This window comes from Hyaena hyaena, unplaced genomic scaffold (assembly GCF_003009895.1).
Source record: "Hyaena hyaena isolate Hyena2069 unplaced genomic scaffold, ASM300989v1 scaffold_198, whole genome shotgun sequence".
Lineage (NCBI taxonomy): Eukaryota > Metazoa > Chordata > Mammalia > Carnivora > Hyaenidae > Hyaena > Hyaena hyaena.
In genome coordinates this window covers 1,266,407-1,285,600 of record NW_024080829.1, presented here as the reverse complement: position 1 = coordinate 1,285,600, position 19,194 = coordinate 1,266,407, and the positions used below count along the sequence as shown (strand labels likewise).

At 41.2% G+C, this 19,194-nt stretch overlaps 1 protein-coding gene across 1 annotated transcript in view; it reads left to right on the top strand.

Moving 5' to 3' along the window:
* The first annotated feature begins 205 nt into the window (after positions 1-205).
* FGF2 (fibroblast growth factor 2) overlaps positions 206-19,194 on the top strand; it is a 66,198-nt gene continuing 47,209 nt past the window's right edge. Inside the window, 4 exon segments of the mRNA XM_039241607.1 lie at positions 206-219; positions 630-967; positions 1,025-1,182; positions 1,184-1,640. Of these exon segments, the coding sequence (XP_039097538.1) occupies positions 206-219; positions 630-967; positions 1,025-1,182; positions 1,184-1,640 (967 nt within the window).

The window sequence follows — 19,194 nt, the reverse complement described above, 5'->3', positions numbered from 1 at the left end:
GCATATATCCTTTGGCAGTTGAGATAAAGTAAGTTTCCAGAGGATTTTTATATGTTAAAAATAGACTTATAGGATCCTCGGCGGGGGGCAGAGGATGTCAGGATAATGTTAGACTAAAGATTCTCTTCTGCTCCCAGCAAGGTGTCATCATGAGGCAGCTGAACTCCTAGAGGGAGATCATTGTGCTGGTTTCGAGGACTTATCAATGGGCTATAGGCAGTAAAGGAATTAACATTTTCATTTGCCTTAGTTTCCCACATCACCGTGGCAAGCACCTTAACCCCTTTCCTTTGTTCTTGGGTAGCCAGGAGTGTCTGAGGAATATCACACATACCCACCTTGGAGGTGGTGGAGGGAAGGGTGTTGCTGTTAGCCTCTTCTTTGCCCTCAGTTTGCCCCATCCGTCATCAAACAGACTTCTATCACATGAGAATTTGAGGCCTATCTTCATCGTTTCACGTTGTCTACTTCAAATTAGGGTGGTAGAAGAAACTGTTTTTCTCTTAGCAATCCAGTGTGCTCTCTTTCTCTGTCCTCTTTCCTTTTATTAGTAAATGATTTCAGTCTCTGCCTTCAATTATAAAGTTTGTGCCCCACGCGTACCCCCTCCCCTATTTTGGTGATTTGAGGTGTTCAAAACTTAATCTGACACAGAATCCTTCCTCATTTCCGATTCCTCTTCTTGCGCGTGGAAATCGTTTGAAACGCTGGCACGGAAAAGAATGGGGGAGAAAGTTGCATGTAAACGTTGAAAAGTTGAGTCACGGCTGGTTGCACAGCAAAAGCTCCACAGTGCGGAGAAAGACTAACTGCAGCTCGGGTGGCGTAGGGCTGGCCGGGCGCCTTCTGGGGAACCAGGGGGGTCGAGCCCCGAGAGCTGCGGGGGCCTCGGGCGGTCGCCTCCCGGCGCGCCCTCCGCACCTCCCCCGCTCCCGGCTGCCCCCCGGGACTAATGTAGCGCGCGTGCGTGCTGCGGCCGCAGCTCCCGACCCAGAGGCCGCCCCGTAAAGTCCCGAGCGAGTAGGGGGCGGCGCGCAGGAAGGGAGGAGGGCCGGGGGCGTGCGGGGCGGGTGGGGGTTCTGGGGTGGAGATGTAGAAGATGTGACGCCGCGGCGCGGCGGGTGCCAGAGCAGCGGACGCGGTGCCCGCGGTTGCAGCCGGAGCCCGGGCGCCGTAGCTTGGAGACGCGGCCCTTCGGAGAGCGGCGGCCGCGGAAGCACCAGCCCTAACGCCCGGCTCGCGAGCCCCGCGGCGCACGGCGCTCCAGGGCAGACGCGGAGCGGAGCTGCCGAGCGGCGCGACCCTGGGGGCCCGCGGGCGCGGTCGCGCGCCGCCGGGCGGGAGGCTGGGGGGCCGGGGCCGGGGCCGTGCCCCGGGCCGGGTCGGGGGCCGGGGCCGGGGGACGGCGGCTCCCCGCGCGGCTCCTGGGGCGCGGGCACCCCGGCAGGGCCCCGGGGGGGCCATGGCAGCCGGGAGCATCACCACGCTGCCCGCCCTGCCGGAGGACGGCGGCAGCGGCGCCTTCCCGCCCGGCCACTTCAAGGACCCCAAGCGGCTGTACTGCAAAAACGGGGGCTTCTTCCTGCGCATCCACCCCGACGGCCGAGTGGACGGGGTCCGGGAAAAGAGCGACCCTCACAGTGAGTGCTGCTTCCCCATCCCGTTTCCATCCCCTGTGGTTCTCTCCCCGCTGCCCTCCATTCCCTCCTCGGTGCTTCTTCCTTCTCTTCACTCCGACCTTAGTGGGACGTGTGGTTTCTTTCCTAGCGGCCCTCGGTGGTTTCGGGCTCACCACTCGCCCCCTCCTCCCGGGAGCTGCGGTGTCGGGTTAGATCCTTCCCCGGGCTTCGGAGTGTGCCAGTTTCCCCTGGTAAACCAGTCCTCTGGGCCCTGAGCCGCAGGGTTCCCGGGCTTTGGAGGCGGGCTCCCTTCGCGCAGACAACCTGTCGCTTGGGGGCTGGCGAGCGGCAGAGAGGCGAGCGGCTCGAGGAGATGCTGTCTGGGTCCCCATCCTGAAGTTCCAACCCCTTCTGTGTCAGATGAGCACAGTCCCGCGGACAAAGGGGGTGGGGGTGGGGGGGGACCAAAGCTGAATTAAGTGCTCTTTACTGTAAAAATACCTTTCCAGAGTTGTGCCCTTAAACTCTGATTTGGTAGGATCCAGGCCATCTGGCACACTGCTCTTAACACATCCATTTCTATTCTTTTCCAAATTGCCGAAAGCTGAAGCAGCAAACGATGAAGACTTTTGGTTAATAAAGTTGCGACACACTTTTGTTTCGGTAGTGACAAGAACTGCAAAAACTTTTATCTTTCATCTGCAGTTATTACTGGCTTTGGGATCTTGAACTTGTTTCCTGATACCTAAAAATGGGCGTAATGTCTACGTTGCATCAGGTTTGAGGATCAAGTGGGAATTCATATCAAGTACACAGAGGACTCCTTTTTCTGTCGTACATTTTTGTGTTCTGTGAAAAATATTGTGTGGTTATAAGCTGTGGAAACATAAGCTGTGGAAATAACACTAGCTTAAATCATTGGTTCTTAAATTCGAGGGGTGTGTTAGAATCACCTGGGGCTGGGTTATAACACATTGCTGAACCTTGTCTCCCAGAGTTTCTGATTTCCTGGGCCTTGAATGGGGGGCCTGATTTTGCATTTCTAACAAGTTTCAGGTGATGGTGACCTGGGACCACACTTTGAGACCCACTCTTCTAGAGTAAAGGGGCGGGGGGAAGGGAATGAAATTGGCTGATTAACACTGGTGGAATTGGAAGTGAGAGAAGGAGTATCAGAGCACATTTAACTGTGCTCCTGTAAGTGTAGGTAAAACATCTGTTTTAAAAGCTGGGTGTTCCGCCTCTATTGGTTTCTGTTGAAGAATCAGATCCTCTACCTGCCTGAGAAAAAACCTGCAGGAGCTTCGAGCTCCACCCCCCAGGAGTTACCTCTTTATCCTAAGATGCTGATGGGATGCCCTTGACACCTGTGAAGCAGTTGGAAAAGGTGAAAGCTTTGGAACGAAATCTGAGTCGACAAATGAGAAATGTGCTTTTATATTACTTGGGTTTTTGTTGATTCCAAAATAACAACAAGCAAAAGATGCAGGTCTTTTTTTTTTTTTTTTTTCAGGCCTGCCATCATTTTTAAATTTTATCAGCCGCTTCTATTATCCAGTAAAACTGAAAAGATACTCACAACCCAATACATATGGGTCACTGCTATTTCTCTCTTTTAGTAACTTGAATAGGTTTCACAAAGTTAAATTTTAAGCTTTGTGTTTGAAGTTTGTTTTGCAGTTTTGCAGTTGTTTGCTAGGTTAGCACAGCTGATTAGGGCCAGGTGCATATATATCCCAATTAGTTTTGTTCTTTTCTAGCAGCATGAACTGTCTATAATAAAGGAGCATGTTCTAAGGACTACAAGATAAAAGAATTCTCCTCTACATCAGTTTCATATTGGGCCTTCCTCTAGTACTCTTTTTTTTTTTTAAAGACCCTTTATTGCTAGATCTTTTTTTTTTTTTTTTCCTTTGAAGCTTTTGATACCCTATTTCCTTTAGAGTATAATTGTATAGGGGCTAGTGAGTGATGGTAATTCTGAATTACCTTGTAATTCACACTGCCACCCTTGTAATAATAGCTGTTAGCTGTTTCTTTCCAGCTCTGAGTTTTTTTTGTTATTTTACCTCACTGGTTCTCATAGGTGGGTGATTTTGCCCCTCCCCACCACCCCAACATTTGGCATTGCCTGGAGACATTTTTGGCTCATTTGGAGGGGTGCTACTGGTGTCTAGGAGATCGAAGCCAGGGATGCTGTTAACTATACTGCAGTGCATCCTACTTTATCCCTGCCAACATTTTCCTTTCCTTCCCTTTCCCCTTCCTTTCTTTCCTTCCCTTTCTCTTGTTCCTTTTCTTTCTTTCTTAGAGAATCCCAAGCAGACTCCTCACTGGGCTCAGTCTCATGAACTATGAGATGATGACCTGAGCCGAAATCAAGAGTTGGATACTTAACTGACTAAGCCACCCAGGTGCCCCAGATCCCAGATGTTAATAGTGCTAAGGTTGAGAACCCTTCCAATTTGATAATTAGCTAAAGACTACATGCTAAAAGTGAAGAGTAGAATACTCATCCAGATTTGTGGAGGTTACTGATTTTTTTTTCACCTTTTACCAGGCAATAGACTAACAAGAATACAAACCTGAAAATGATGAATTTAAACCACTTCTGTGTAGCTCAACCTGGACATAAGTTTAAGTACAGTATATCTTTCTAACATGTCAAAGATGTGCTGATAGTTGGCTGAACCAAGACAAGACTGATGGGAAAGACATAAGCAAAAATGATTATGGACATGCTATAACAGTATCTTCCCAATCACATCTCCTCCATTACCCCCAAACAAATGAGACTGACCAGAAAATGTGAGGAAAGAAGAACAGAGTTGATGGTTGTCACAGTTATCCAATTGTGACAAATATCACAATTATGGCTCAGATATCTAGACCTATTTAAAAAATTGAAAAACCTCTGGTCTCATTCCTCAAGCTGTTTTGTCTAGTTGACCTGAAAATCTCTCAGAGATTTATTCCTTTGAGATTAACATTTTTTCTCAGATGTCTTCTAAAATGCAAATACCCTTTGGGTATTTGGAGGGATGGTATAAATGTGGGGGTGCTGGTTAGGTATGGGGGATGTGGCTTAGGTGCTGAAAGGGAGACAGGGCAAGGAGGTGCAGGGAAGGGAGGGCAGAGGCAGAAATGAAAGGGGAGGGAGAAGATGACTAAATATCTATTTTCCAACTTTACAGGGTTGTTGAAGGTCACTTTTGCTTCATACCTGGGTATATTGCCACGTTTTCACTTGAAAGGGCCAATTTTCCTGCCCTTCGCCTCTAGTCCTGGAGTAGCTTTTGTTTGACATGAGATTTTGATCAAAGCAAGGTATGACGACAAGGGCCTGTTTCTCCAGACTGTGTGCTCCTCACTCAGCTTCCTTGTGTCCTGGATGTTTTAGTTGGCCTCTTACAAATGTCCATGGGATTGTGTAACATTAAGTATATACTCTAAAGTAGTGAACTATGTGAAAACTTCTGAAGGAAGAACACTTTATCCTGAGAAGCACGTACACCCTGTGGTGGAGTGTAGTAAGAGAAATGTATGCTGCTTATGTATGTTTTAGCATTAAATTTGTTCCAGATGGTCTTATTTAGGAAAAACTGGAGGTAGTTAGCAGTTCTGTTTCTGCCCTTGGGCTTCTCTTGGGAGGTGACTGTCTGCCATACAAGTCTGCTCCAGGTTCTAGAGGATGCTGAGACTTTTTTTTTTTTTTAATGTTTTATTTATTTCTGAGAGAGAGACAGCATGAGTAGGAGAGGGTCAGAGAGAGAGGGAGACACAGAGTCTGAAACAAGCTCCAGACTCTGAGCTGGCAGTCAGCACAGAGCCCGATGCGGGGCTCGAACCCACGAACCGTGAGATCATGACCTGAGCCGAAGGTGGACACTTAACCGACTGAACCACCCAGGCGCCCCTAGAGGATGCTGAGACTTGGAGTGGCACAGGGACCTCCCCACTCCTGTATGGAGCAGGGTTGGCATCCTGGCCCGCCTGACACCCATGCCCTTTGCCATGACACATATTCCATGCAACTCCACTCATAAAAACATGGCCTTGTGAAATTCAGAGGGAGGTGTTAGACTTTTTAGTTCACTGATCTTGTTTTATAGAGGACAGTATTGAGGTTCAGAACAGTAACTGATTACCTGCCTTTATCTGCTGATTTCTGCAGTGATCATACTGAATTAGCTTCTTGCCCACCTGGTCCCTTGCATTCTGTTCCTGCCCTCCTCCAGCCTCATTGCCCTCTGCCGTTCAGTCAGAGAGAGCACCCTCAGGGGCCCCTCTTCGTGGGCTTCCTCAATTTCAGAGCACTGGCAAACCCAGCCCCTCTGAGGGTTCTCAGGTTGCCTCTAGTTATGTTCCTAGGGCATTGGATAAAGCCACCTTTCTTCTCTACCTTCATGTAAATGGAACTATTGATTCAGTGATTCTAGATTCTCTCCCCCCATCTTTTTTTGAGTAATATCTGGCAAGTGGATCCCACTGATTTGCCTTAATAAACACAATGTTTACTGTAATGCTATTTATGTGCAGTAAACAAATGAAGTAAGAATCTAATAGCTCATTTAATCATGGAAATCATGTAATTGGTGCAGCAATGAAAGGACAATTCATGAGTCATAAATATTACCACACCTTAGAAGTCTTTTAAGAAGAGTTTGATGCCAAATGACTTCAGCCTAGAAGAGGCAGTATCCCCTAGTGACATGCCCTGAGGGCTCTCCTTGTGTTTTTAAAATGTCCACTATGTAATTAGACTTTGACAATAGTATAACAACAGGGTTCTAAGTATTCTCATTTAGATTTATGATAGCACTTTAAATGGATGGCTATGATTTTTAAGTTAATTTGACAATAAAATACTACAGATGTAATAAAACACGAACCATTCTTTATACACTATAATTATGAAATCTTTATTCATCTACACACTGATTCTCAGAAATTCCCATCTGTGATACTGAAAGGTAATTTTTAGGCCTCATATCATTGGAACTGTTATTTTTAAGCCACAAGAGGTCTGTACAACAGGATCATAACTATACATGTGCCATAGCCTTTTCTTGTTTTTCCAAATTCCAGTGTTTGTTGATTTTCCGAAAACCCTACTTGAGTCCCTTTGTCCTGTAGCACACATCTGTTAGAAGATTGGCCTGGATAAGAGTCTAAGATGTGAACTGGAGCAAGGCAAATCACATTGGGGCAAAACCCTCAACCTCATTACTGTATTCTATCCAAGCAAATGTATTGTGTTCTGTTTTGCTTTTGAGTTTGTCATTTTCTGCACTCTGAAATCAGAGATCTGGCCTTATACTTATATGCTGTCAGTGCTCAGTAAATATTCAATGCTTGATTGTTTGCCAAATAATTTAGAATATTGCATACTTAGTAAATGCAGTTGTGGCAACAGGATTCTCAGTGTTTCCTTGTTGTATTCATTGTTAGATTAGCTCTTGTATTCTCCTTTACTATCAAACCCTTTCTCTAATCTAGGTTATTCATTGCCCCAGGAATTTAGGAGAAGACTAAAAGTGGTAACTCCCAGGGAACCTCATCCCTTGGGCCATAGAATATGGTTCTTAGAAGCCAGACTAGTCACATTCTAAATTCCTGTAAGATATTTTTAGTTTGAAGAAATTTGGAGGACCTGGAGGCAACTGACAGCCAATATTCAGTGTTTAATTTACATCTCGAGCCAGCTGTCCTCTGTCACTCTTCCTGCACTAGGTGACTTTTAAATTGACCAGTATATCCTTAATGGTTGCCTATGCATTTACAGAAATCTGTAGTGTGTGTGTGTGTGTGTGTGTGTGTTTGTGTTTGTATTTTCAAAGGGCTACTTCTTCCCATATTAACTTACACTCTAAATTGAATTACCCTATAGAATTCTGTAGTGAAAGGTTTCCAGGTTTTTAAGATATTCTGGAGATTAAAAAATGAGAACGTTCTTGCAAGTACAATTGAACTACTGAAAAGAATTTTCCTGTTTAATTGGTAATTTATTATAATTAAGCTATACATTAATTTGTAACTAATTTATAATTAAATAATTAAAATTAGCCAGTAATTTTTTTTTCTTAAAAGAAATTTGTACAGAGCAGTAACGATCTGGCTAGATTCTGTGAGGACATTGTTCTCTGTTCATAATTTAGGCACTCGGTGAAGATGCTGACATCTTAAGGTAAGAACCATGAATTCTCCATGTAAAGCATCATGAACAACTTAGGACCTTTTCCTCAGGGTGTGCTCACTAAATGTCAGCTGTGGATGAAAACATTTTGTGTGGACTGGCCTGTGTAATAGCTACTCACGGGCTGTATGCTGTAGAAAGCTTAGTTGAGGTTTGCTGTTCTCTTGGTGTAGTAAGGCTTGCATTTAGACACTTGGTCAGTCTTTCAATGAAGGTGATTGTATGTAACAAAGTTATATTTGAAAAATAATTGGGAATCTTAGCAGCTGGGTATTAGCATTTCTTAGAGTAATCCATATAGAAGTTGAATCATTTTTCAGGATAAATAGTTTAAACTTGTCAGGAATTGTTTTCCTTAAAAAGCACTTTGGGTTTCTGTCGTGTATTATGAGGTATGAAGTCCCTTAGGTATGCTGTGCATCGTGTGTTTGTTCTTTTGTGGCCAATATCTGGGAGTCCTGTGCGTGCTGCTGCTACTTCATCTCCTTTTCTCTTTTTAACTCTGGATCCTGTCCACTCCAGAATTCTATGTAAATCATGCCGGGCCCCAGCAGTCTTTCACTTCAGTCATGTGAACTTACCCAATTTGTCACCCTGCTTTTGACACTTGCTATTATTTTCTGCCACTGTCTGTCTTCCTAAGAATGCTTTGGTTTCTGTTATACCACATCAACCTGGTTTTCTCACCCTCCAACTGTCCTTTCTTCTGGTTTCTCCTCCTTTCGGTCTTTTGCTTTCATATTCCCCAAGGCTCTGCTTTTGGCCTTCTACTCTTCTTCTGGCCTTCTACTCTTCTTTTTGTGTACTCCTGTTCCCTCAGAAGATCATTTACAGTCTCAGTCCCTGATTTTCCATCTCTATGTTAATACTCTGTTTCCCTCTGCTTGAAGGACAGATGAACTGCCACAGTCTCAACTCAAAATGTGTAAGAAATAACCTAGTGTGTTTTTCTCAAACTATCATCTCTTTCTACCCAATTTCTATTTGTAGTGAAATTATTTTTTTTAATTTTATTTATTTATTTTTAGGGGGAAGGGGCAGAGAGAAAGGGGGAGAGAGAGTATCTCAAGCAGGCTCAGCGCCCTAAGGGCAGAGCTGAATCTGGGGCTCGAACTGACAAACAGTGAGATCATGATGTGAGCCCAAGTTAGGAGTCAGATGCTTAGTTGACTGAGCCACCCAGGCATCCCTGTACTGAAATTATTCTTGTAATCTTCAAAGCTAGACACATTAGAGTCTTCTCTGCCTTAGTGATTTTTCTTTACCCTGTCTTTTGATTTTCCTGCCTTTACTTACCTACAACCAGACCCTACCTGAGCTCCCTTTTAAAATGTGATCCACCTGCTCAATCTTATTTCTCACTGTTTACCACCTATACTCTGATGCTGCCAGTGCTCTTGCTTCATTATAGACCATCATTACTACAGTGATCGGCCTTTTCTCCTGTGATCCTTGTTTTGAAAAATCCTTTTTCTTATCAGTTCCTCTCACACACTCATTTTCCACCTTTCTCTTTAAAAAATCTCTTAAGAGTTGGCTTAGCAGTCTTCTCCTTTGTGAAATGTTCCCTACCTTCCCAGGGAGAATTAATTGTTTGTATCTCTGTTTTTCCCATAATACTTGGTACATATTCTACTACAGAGCCTAATGATTTCTGTCGTAATACATTGTTGACTTGTTTCTCTCCTGCGGTGGGACCGTGAGCTCCTTGCAGGCAAGGACCGGAGCAGATTTTCTGTATCTGACCTCATGCACAGTGGGCACTCAAAGAATGTTTGTTAAGTTCTACATGTACCCGAAAAATTAGCGAACTCTTCTCACTTCCTTTTTGAGTTTCTCACATCTTCCTTCTCTTCGCCTTTACTTAGGCTGTTTCCTTGAGCTGGAAAGTCTTTTCAATCCTCTTATCTTATCCTAGTCCTAATCATGCTTCAGGCCACATTTCTTTCCCACCGTCCTATACCATCTTCCCTGCATGCTTCCAATAGCTTTATGGGTTTTAATTCCAATAAGAATATGGCAATTCCTAGTTGGTAAGGATTTAAACAAATGAACAAACATTACCTAGCAATCTCTTACTTTCTTTTCTTCTCTGAGGGTCCAAGACTGAATAGATGGACTCACCCCAGATTCTCTTGGCTCTATTTACCAAATGAATGACCAGGCTAAGGCCTATGAGGAGATTCAATCTACATTTGTGGAATGAGTTAGAACTTTAAATAAATAAGCATAAATACTTTAGAATGAGGCATGTAAAGTGGATAAATTTAATGTAGCATCACTGTAGTTCTTTCTGTAGACACTTTCATATTATTTAAAGGGAGCAGTAAGGGTAAAACATAATTGTTGGCAGTATTTTTTAAAAAATAATTTTAATGGTTTTTTTTTTTTTTTTGAGAAAGAGTGAAGAAAGTGAGTAAGGGAGGGCAGAGAGAGGGAGACGCAGAATCGAAAGTAGGCTCCAGGCTCTGAGCTGTCAGCACAGAGCCCGAAGTGAGGCTTGAACCCACAAACCATGAGATCATGACCTGAGCTGAAGTTGGAAGCTTAACCGACTTAGCCACCCAGGTGCCCCTAGCATTACTTTTTATTGTGGAAGTTTTTCTTGTCAGCTGTTGAATACACATCAGTATTTCTAGCCCATTCCAGAACTAGTTCTAATCCTCTAAAGATCTGAGAATTCATACTTGAATCAGACATTTTAATCCTTAAACCTCTATCTCTCAAATCTAAAACCAGTGAATCATTTTATAAATTAGGATTAAAAACTATCTGGTACCATTGTTAGTATCCTTTTATGGCTGTGAGGAAAGACATGAATAGTTTGATCCTAATAATCATATTTATAAGGCAGAATTCATTACAATCTTAAAACCCTTAAAAGGATAGAAATTTTGTGACAAAGTGAGTCATAGTCTTTGTGATGTGATGTCTGTAAGGGTGGGTGGGAGAAATTGCTGAATGACCAGTCTTATTTTATTCCTTTCTAAGCTGAATCATTTTGCAAATAGCAAACAATTCATAGGTTTTTCAGTGGTCATTACATAAATAGAAAATGGAAGAGAGTAACAGAATCAAATAATGCCTCCATTTAAAAAGTTACTTTCTGAATTGTATCACTTGATGAAGAGTCTTTGTCTTGAATTAGAAACAAAATTTATTTACTGCTTAATAACATATCTTTTAATCTAACACCTTTGGTCTCAGTCTGTCTCTGTCTCTGCCTCTTCTATTAATTATATTAATTTTCTTGCCGAGAATTTTTTTCCCATTCTCCTGTGTAATTTGATCTTTCTCCTCATAGCTTTTTCTGGCTTTGACTTGTTTGAAGGTAGTGTGTGTGTATTGAGGAGAGATGTCATTATTACTTATATAAAGGCTCAATGAAATGACTACTTGAATTGGATAGGGATTCAAGAGAAGAAGGTCCCTTTAATCTTGGAAATTACGATTTGGGGTAGGCATACTTTGCATTTTGCATGGTTGGTCCTCTTTTGTTAATTTCTTATTTGGAGGGTTGGAGAGCCTTTCTCAGAGGCAAATTTCATCTTGACATTTAAATATAAGATTAATTAGCCTTATTTCCTTATCTTCTTTGGAGGTAAGGCATTTCTCCAAAACATTATGTGAAAAAAGAAATAATTCTATTCTGAGTACGTTCCTAAGTTTTAGAAGTTCTTACGTACTTATATTTTTACATTACTCTAACTCAATAGTTTTTCCAAATTAATAATGGGAATATAATGCAGGTAAAATTGGGAAGACAATCTTGCTAACTGGTTCAATAGAGACACCATATATAAAGAGGACATATACAGCAGGTATTGGATTAAAAAATAATGAATTACACAACTCTTTCAGCTACTATAGGGTTGGAAAAGTGAGGCACAGATTATTTTGTAAGGAGGTTATTAAAGCCATAAAGTATTCGTGGGATCTGTCCAACCTTGGCCAGATGCTTAGGGAGATTGCTACAGTGATAGGCAAAGTCTCCATACCTGGTGGTAGAGGAAGGGCCAAATGGTTGTTTTTCACCTCTTTATACCTAGGACCTTGATATTTACTGAATATTTTTTGAATGAGTAAGTGAATGAATGAAATTCTTGAGGATATGCTCTGTGTCAGCTCTTATAAATAATATGTTTAATTTTGATTATAAACTTATGAGGCACTAGTGTCGTTATCCCCATTTATACATAAGAATACAGTTTTTGCTATTAGCTTTTCAAAATATCTCTTTGTGACAAGTGATAAATTATGCTTTGTAGACTTCTTAGTTTAGAATACAGATTCAAACATGGTCAGAATTCCAGATAGACATTGTAGCAGAAATTAAAACAAATAGTGATTTGTTAATTTTTTTTTCATTTTAATTTTTGAATGTTTATTTTCGAGAAGGAGACAGAGCACGCATGAGAATGAGTGGGAGAGGGGCAGAGAGAGAGAGAGAGACAGACAGACAGACAGACAGACAGACAGAATCTGAAGCAGGCTTCAGGCTCTGAGCTGTCAGCCCAGAGCCTGATGCAGGGCTCAGACTCACGAACTACAAGATCATAATCTGAGCCAAAGTTGGATGCTTAACCAACTGAGCCACCCAGGTGCCCCTCAGAAAAAATTTTAATGTCTGTTTGTTTGTTTGTTTGTTTATTTATTTATTTATTTATTTATTTATTTATTCTGAGAGAGAGCTAGTGAGCCAGGTGGGGCAGAGAGAGGGAGAGAGAGAATCACAAGCAGCCTCTGCTCCATCCACATAGAACCTGATTTGGGACTGGAACTCAGGAACCATGAGATCATTACCTGAACCAAACTCAAGAGTCAGATGCATATCTGACTGAGCCACACAGGCACCCCTGTGATTTAAAAAAAAAAAAAAAAAAGTTATTTTTTTTAAATCACTATTTCTGTGGGCACCTTGGTATTTCAGTCAGGTTCTATGCTGACATCATAGAGCCTACTTGAGATTCTCTCTCTCCCTCTCTCTCTCTCTGCCCCTCCCATGCTCATGCCCTCTCTCTTTCTCTCTCTCTCAAGATACATAAACATTAAAAAAAAAAAAAAAGAAATGCAACAGATTTCTGTACATTGACTTTGTATCTTTACTGATTTGTTTATCAGTTCTAGCAGTTTTTTGGTAGAGTATTTCAGGTTTTTTTAATATATAGTATCATGTCATCTACAAATAGTGGAAGTTTGACTTCTTCCTTATGGATTTGGATGCCTTTTATTTCTTTTTGTTGTCTCACTGCTGTGGCTAGGATTTCCTGTATTATGTTGAATAAAAGTGGTGAGAGTGGACATCCTTGTCTGGTTCCTGATCCTAGGGAAAAACCTCTCAGTTTTTCCCCATTAAGGATGATTTAGGGGGCACCTGGGTGGCTCAGTTGGTTAAGTATCTGACTTCAGCTCAAGTCATGATCTCACAGTTCATGGGTCAAGCCCTGCATCAGGCTCTGTGCTGACAGCTTGGAGCCTGGAGCTTTCTTCAAATTCTGTGTCTCCTTCCCTCTCTGTCCCTCCTCTTCTCATACTCTGTCTCTGACTCTCTCTCAAAAATAAATAAATATTAAAAAAAATTTAAAAATGTAAAAAGGATTTAGGTGTGGGTTTTTCATATATAGCTTTTATTATGTTGAGGTATGTTCCCCCTAAACCTACTTTGTTGAGAGTTTTCCTCATGAATCAATGTGGAGCTTTGTCAGATGCTTTTTCTGCATCTATTGAAATGATTATATGGTTCTTATCCCTTCTTTTATTAATATGATGTATCACATTGATTGATTTGCAATACTGAATCACCCTTGCAACCCAGGAATAAATCCCACTTGACAATGGTGAATGATTTTTTTAAATGTATTGTTGGATTCTGTTTGCTGGTATTTTCTTGAGAATTTTTGCATCTGTGTTCATCAGAGATACTGGCTTTGTAGTTCTGATGTCCTAGATCATGTCTTTATCTAGTTTTGGTATTTGATAATGCTGGTCTCATGGAATTAATGTGGAAGTTTTCCTTTTCTATTTTGTGGAATAGTTTAAGAAGAATATACGTTACTTTTTATTTAAATATTTGGTAGAATTCACCTGTAAAGCCATCTGATCCTACACTTTTGTTTGTTAGAAGTTTTTTGATTACAGACTCTATTTCTTTGCTGGTTATCAATCTGTCCAAATTTTCTATTTCTTCCTATTTTAATTTTGGTAGTTTATATGTTTCTATGACTTTATCCATCTCTTTTCATTTGTGCAGTTTTCGGCATATGGTTTTTCATAATATTCTTTTATGATTGTTTTTCTGTGGGGTTGGTTGTTATTTTTCTTCTCTCATTTGTGATTTTATTTATTCAAGTCCTTCCTCTTTTTTTTTTTTTTTGCTATGTCTGGCTAGAGGTTTATCATTTTTATTGATTTCTGCCCCCCACCTCAAGAAAGCTAGCTCCTGGTTCATTGATCTGTTTTACTGGGTTTTGGTGGTTTTTTTGTTTTAGTTTCTATATTTTTTATTTCTGCTCTAATCTCTATTATTTCTTTTTGCTGGTTTTAGGTTTTGTTGTTCTTTTTCTAGCTCTTTTAGGTACAAGGTTGGGTTGTTTATTTGAGATTTTTCTTGCTTCTAGAGTAGGCCTGTATGCCTATATTGCTATGAACTTCCCTCTTAGAATCACTTTTGCTGCATCCCAGAAGTTTTGGACCATTGTGTTTTCATTTTCATTTGTTTCCATGTACTTTAAAAATTTTTTAAAATGTTTATTTATTTTTGAGAGACAGAGTGTCAGCGGGGGAGAGGCAGAGAGAGAGAGAGAGGGAGACACAGAATCCAAAGCAGGCTCCAGGCTCTGAACTGTCAGCACAGAGCCCGATGTGGGGCTCGAACCCATGAACTATGAGATCATGACCTGAGCCAAAGTTGGACGCTTAACCGATTGAGCCACCCAGGTGCCCCTCCATGTACTTTTTAATTTCCTTTTAATTTCCTGGTTGACCCATTCATTGTTTAATAGCATATTATTTAACCTTCACGTATATGTGGTCTATCCAGATTGTTTCTTGTGGCTGACTTGTAGTTTCATAGTGTTGTGTTAGAAAATATGCATGGAATGATTTCAATCTTGAATGTGTTGAGGCTTGTTTTGTGGGCTAATATGTGATCTCTTCTGGAGAATGATCCATGTGCACTTGAAAATAATGTGTACTCTGTTTTAGAATGCAATGTTCTGAATGAATATATCTGTTAAATCCTTCTGGTTCAGGGTGCCATTTAAAGCCATTGTCTTCTTGTTGATTTTCTGTTTAGTTGACCTGTGTATTGATGTAAGTGGAATGTTAAAGTCCTCTACTATTATTGTATTATCATACAATTACCTGATTATTGATTAGATACCTGATTATTGTTTGTTTTTAACTGATTTAGGTATTTGGGTGCTTGTATGTTGGATACATAAATATTTACAATTGTTACGCTTTGTTGGATTGTCCTCATTATTATATAGTGTCTTTCTTTGTCTCTTGTTGCAGTCTTTGTTTTAAAGTCTACTTTGTCTGATGTAAGTATTGGCACTCCATCTTTCTTTTGACATTCATTTGCACGATAGATGTTTCTCTACCCACTTCCTTTCTATCTGCAGGTGACTTTACATCTCAAATAAGTCTTTTGTAGGCAGTATATAGATGAGTCTTGTTTTTTTTTTTTTTACATTCTGTCACCTTATGTCTTAAATTTTTTTTTTAATGTTTATTCATTTTTGAGAGACCGAGACAGAGCATGATTTGGGGGAGAGGGTTACACACAGAAAGGGAGACACAGGATCAGAAGAAGGCTTCAGGCTCTGAGCTGTTGGCACAGAGCCTGACATTGAGCTCTAGCTCACAAACTGCGAGACCATGACCTGGGCTGAATTTGGCCCCCCAACCTACTGAACCACCCAGGCACCCTTGGCCTTACATCTTTTGATTAGAGCATTTAGTCCATTTATATTCAAAGTAATTATTGATATGTATTTATTGTCATATTATTTGGTTGCTTCTGAAGATTTTTTCTGATCTTTCTTGTTTTTCTCTCATGGTTTACTGATTTTCTTCAATGATATATGTATTTAGAGATAGATACACACACGTACATATATATACACACACCACACATATTAGTGGTTTTTAATATATTGTTACCATTAGGTCTGTATATAACATCTTCACATTTTAATGTGAAGTCTACATTACATTAATGTGAAGTGTACATTACTGCTACAATGTAGCAGTCTACATTAAGTTGATGGTTGTTTAGGTTGAACCCATTCATTACTCCTCTTCTCTCCATGTTTTAGGTAATATGCTATTATATTTGATATCCTTTCATTTTGTGACTTTTTTGACTGATTTTGTATAGAAATATACATTTTTTTTTAAAGCTTTTGCATTTCCTACCTTGTAGGATATATATATGTCACTTTTGGTCTCTTTTTTCCACTCAAGGATTCCGCTTAATATTTATAATAGGATTTGCTTAGTGGTCATGAACTCCTTCAGTATTTGTCTGGGAAACTTTCTGTCCTATTCTGAATGATAGGCTTGCTGAATAGAGTATTCTTGGCTGCAGATTTTTCCCATTCAGCATGTTGAATATATCATGCCGCTCCCTTCAGTTTGCCAAGTTTCTGTTGAAAAACCTCCTGCCAGCTTTAAGGGTTTTCCTTTGTAAATTACTGTCTTCTTTTGTCTTCCTGCTTTAAAATTTTTTTTCTTTCTCATTATGTGTTGTCAATTTAATTATAATACATCTTGGTGTATGTCTGCTTTTGTTGATTTTGATGAGAGTTCTGTGTGCCTCCTGGATCTAGTCATCTGTTTCCTTTCCCAGATTAGGGAATTTTTCAGCTATTATTTCTTCAAATAAATTCTCTCTCCCCTTTTCTCTCTCTTCTGGGACTCATATACTGTGTATGTCATTATGTTTGATAGAGTCACTGAGTTCTCTAGGTCTATTTTCATTTTTGCATAATTCTTTCTTTCTTTCCTGTTGAGCTTGATTACTTACTTTCCATTACTCTGTCATGTAGGTTATTAATTTGTTTTTCTTCTTCTTCTTCCAGCCTGCTGTTCATTACATCAAGCATGTGTCTTATTTCATTTTTGTGCCCTTTATCTGTGCTGTCTTATTCCTTATCTCTGTGTTAAAGGTCTCGTTCATGTTTTCCACTCTTTTCTCAAGTCCAGTGAGTGTCCTAATGATGATTAATTTAAATTCTCTATCAGGGATGTGACTTATATGTGTTCCACTATGATCTCCGGCCATGGCCTTGTTCTGCTCTTTTATTTGGGATAAATTTCTTTGTCTTCTCGCTTTGTCTAAGTCTCTTGGCATGTTTATTTGTGTTAGGAAAGTCCGCTACATCTCCTGTTCTTGAGGGTAATGACCTTATGAAAAGAGGTTCTGTAGTGCCCTTCTGTGAGGGTCCCCTGCTCCCTAGGGACGGGTGCTTCTGGGAGTGTCACCAGTGGGTACTGCATGTGCTCTGCTATTTTGTCTCGGCTGCTTAATCCTCAGGCCAGTTGTCTGTTTGCAGAGGTTCTCTTTGCCTGTTGTGGGCAGTGCTGGCCCCTGGCGTGAAGGTGGTGCATTTTAACTAGGTGTGCCTGGACTGTTTGTGAAATGAGACCTGTCACCACCGCTGCTGGAACTAAGGCTCTGCAAAACTCCCGCATCAGGAGATGTGGTGTGGCAGGGGTTTGGGCCGGTCTTCTGGTGGAGGGGTCTGCTGTGCTGAGACTGAGGCAAGTGTGACTGGGGGTGGGGGAGGTTCCACCGGGGCAAGGGAGGGGGTGCTTGTGTAAACAGGTTAGGTAGTGAGTGTCCCAGAGTTCTTGCAGGTGGCCCTATGCCTATGCTGAGGGACCTGGGAGGGAAATAGTGCCTGACAGTCCTTTGTTCCCAGAGGGGTATTTCTGTGAGTACTGCTTCTGTGGGACATGCTTGGAGATGAGCAGCTAACCTCCCTATGTGTGCCCCAGGTGCTCTTCAAAATGCTCTTTCCACATTATATGTCCGTAGGCTGTTTGCTCTGCCTTTTCTCCAAGAGCACAATGCCCTCTGACCTCTCCCAGAGCCAAGCACGCTGACCTTTAAAACTGCAGGCTTTAAAGCCCCAATAGTTGCAAAGACTCAGGAAATTTGCTTTCCAAGCCAATCACTATGGTGATTTATTTTCTCCATGGGCTCCTCTGTGTGCTGGTCTCTCACCCTTCTTTTCAGAGACTGTGACTCCCCACCCCTCTGGCTACTCTCAAATCATGTCTCTGCCCTTCCTACCTTCTTTGATATGGCCTCTTCTCTACCTTTAGTTGTGAAGTTTGTTCTGCCAGGCTTCAGGCCAATTTCTGGGGTATTTAGGACGATTTGATAGTTATCTAGTTATATTCATGGAATGAGGGGAGCCTAGGGTCCTCCTATTCCACTGCCATTTTTTCCTCTCTCCTGAGTGAATTTTTCATACCAACGTTTCACAAAAGATTTTTTTTTTTTTTTTTTTTTTTTTGTGAGAAAGTCTAGACTTTTTAATGTTTGGGCCTAGCCCAGGGCCCATAGACTCCATCACTTTTAATTAACAGGAAAGTAAAAAATTAAAGATAAAGAAAATTAGTGATATGGATTTATTCTCATCTAAAAGTATTCTTTTTAAAAATTTTTCTTTCTTTTTTTTTTTTTTACATTTATTTATTTTTGAAAGACAGAGAGCGTGAGCGGGGGAGAGGTAGAATCTGAAGCAGTCTCCAGGCTCTGAGCAAGCTGTCAGCACAGAGCCTGACGCGGGGCTCGAACCCATGAACTGTGAGATCATGACCTGAGCCGAAGTCAAACACTCAACTGACTGAGCTACCCAGATGCCCCTGAAAGTCTTTTAATAGACAGTTGACCCTGTTATTTAATTACCACCAAACGGATGCTTTTGATTCTTATTCTAAATCAAGGTTATAATTTTGATGAGACTTCCACCCAATTTTTTTTTAAATGTTTTATTTATTTCTGAGAGAGAGAGACAGACAGCATGAGCAGGGGAGGGTCAGAGAGAGAGGGAGATACAGAATCTGAAGCAGGCTCCAGGCTCTGAGCTGTCAGCACAGAGCCCGACGCAGGGCTCAAACCCACAAATCGCAGGATCATGACCTGAGCTGAAGTCGGACACTTAAATGACTGAGCCACCCAGGCGCCCCTCCACCCAATTTTTAACAACAGTGTGGCTAATCTTTCTATACAACAGGAGAATTCATTTAGTTTATATATTCGTTTTACAACAAGTAATTTTTCTTAGAAGTCACTTCAGGAAGTTATATTACTCAGAGTCAGATATTCTTTGAGTATTTTAAAGAGATTAGAAGAAAAAAATG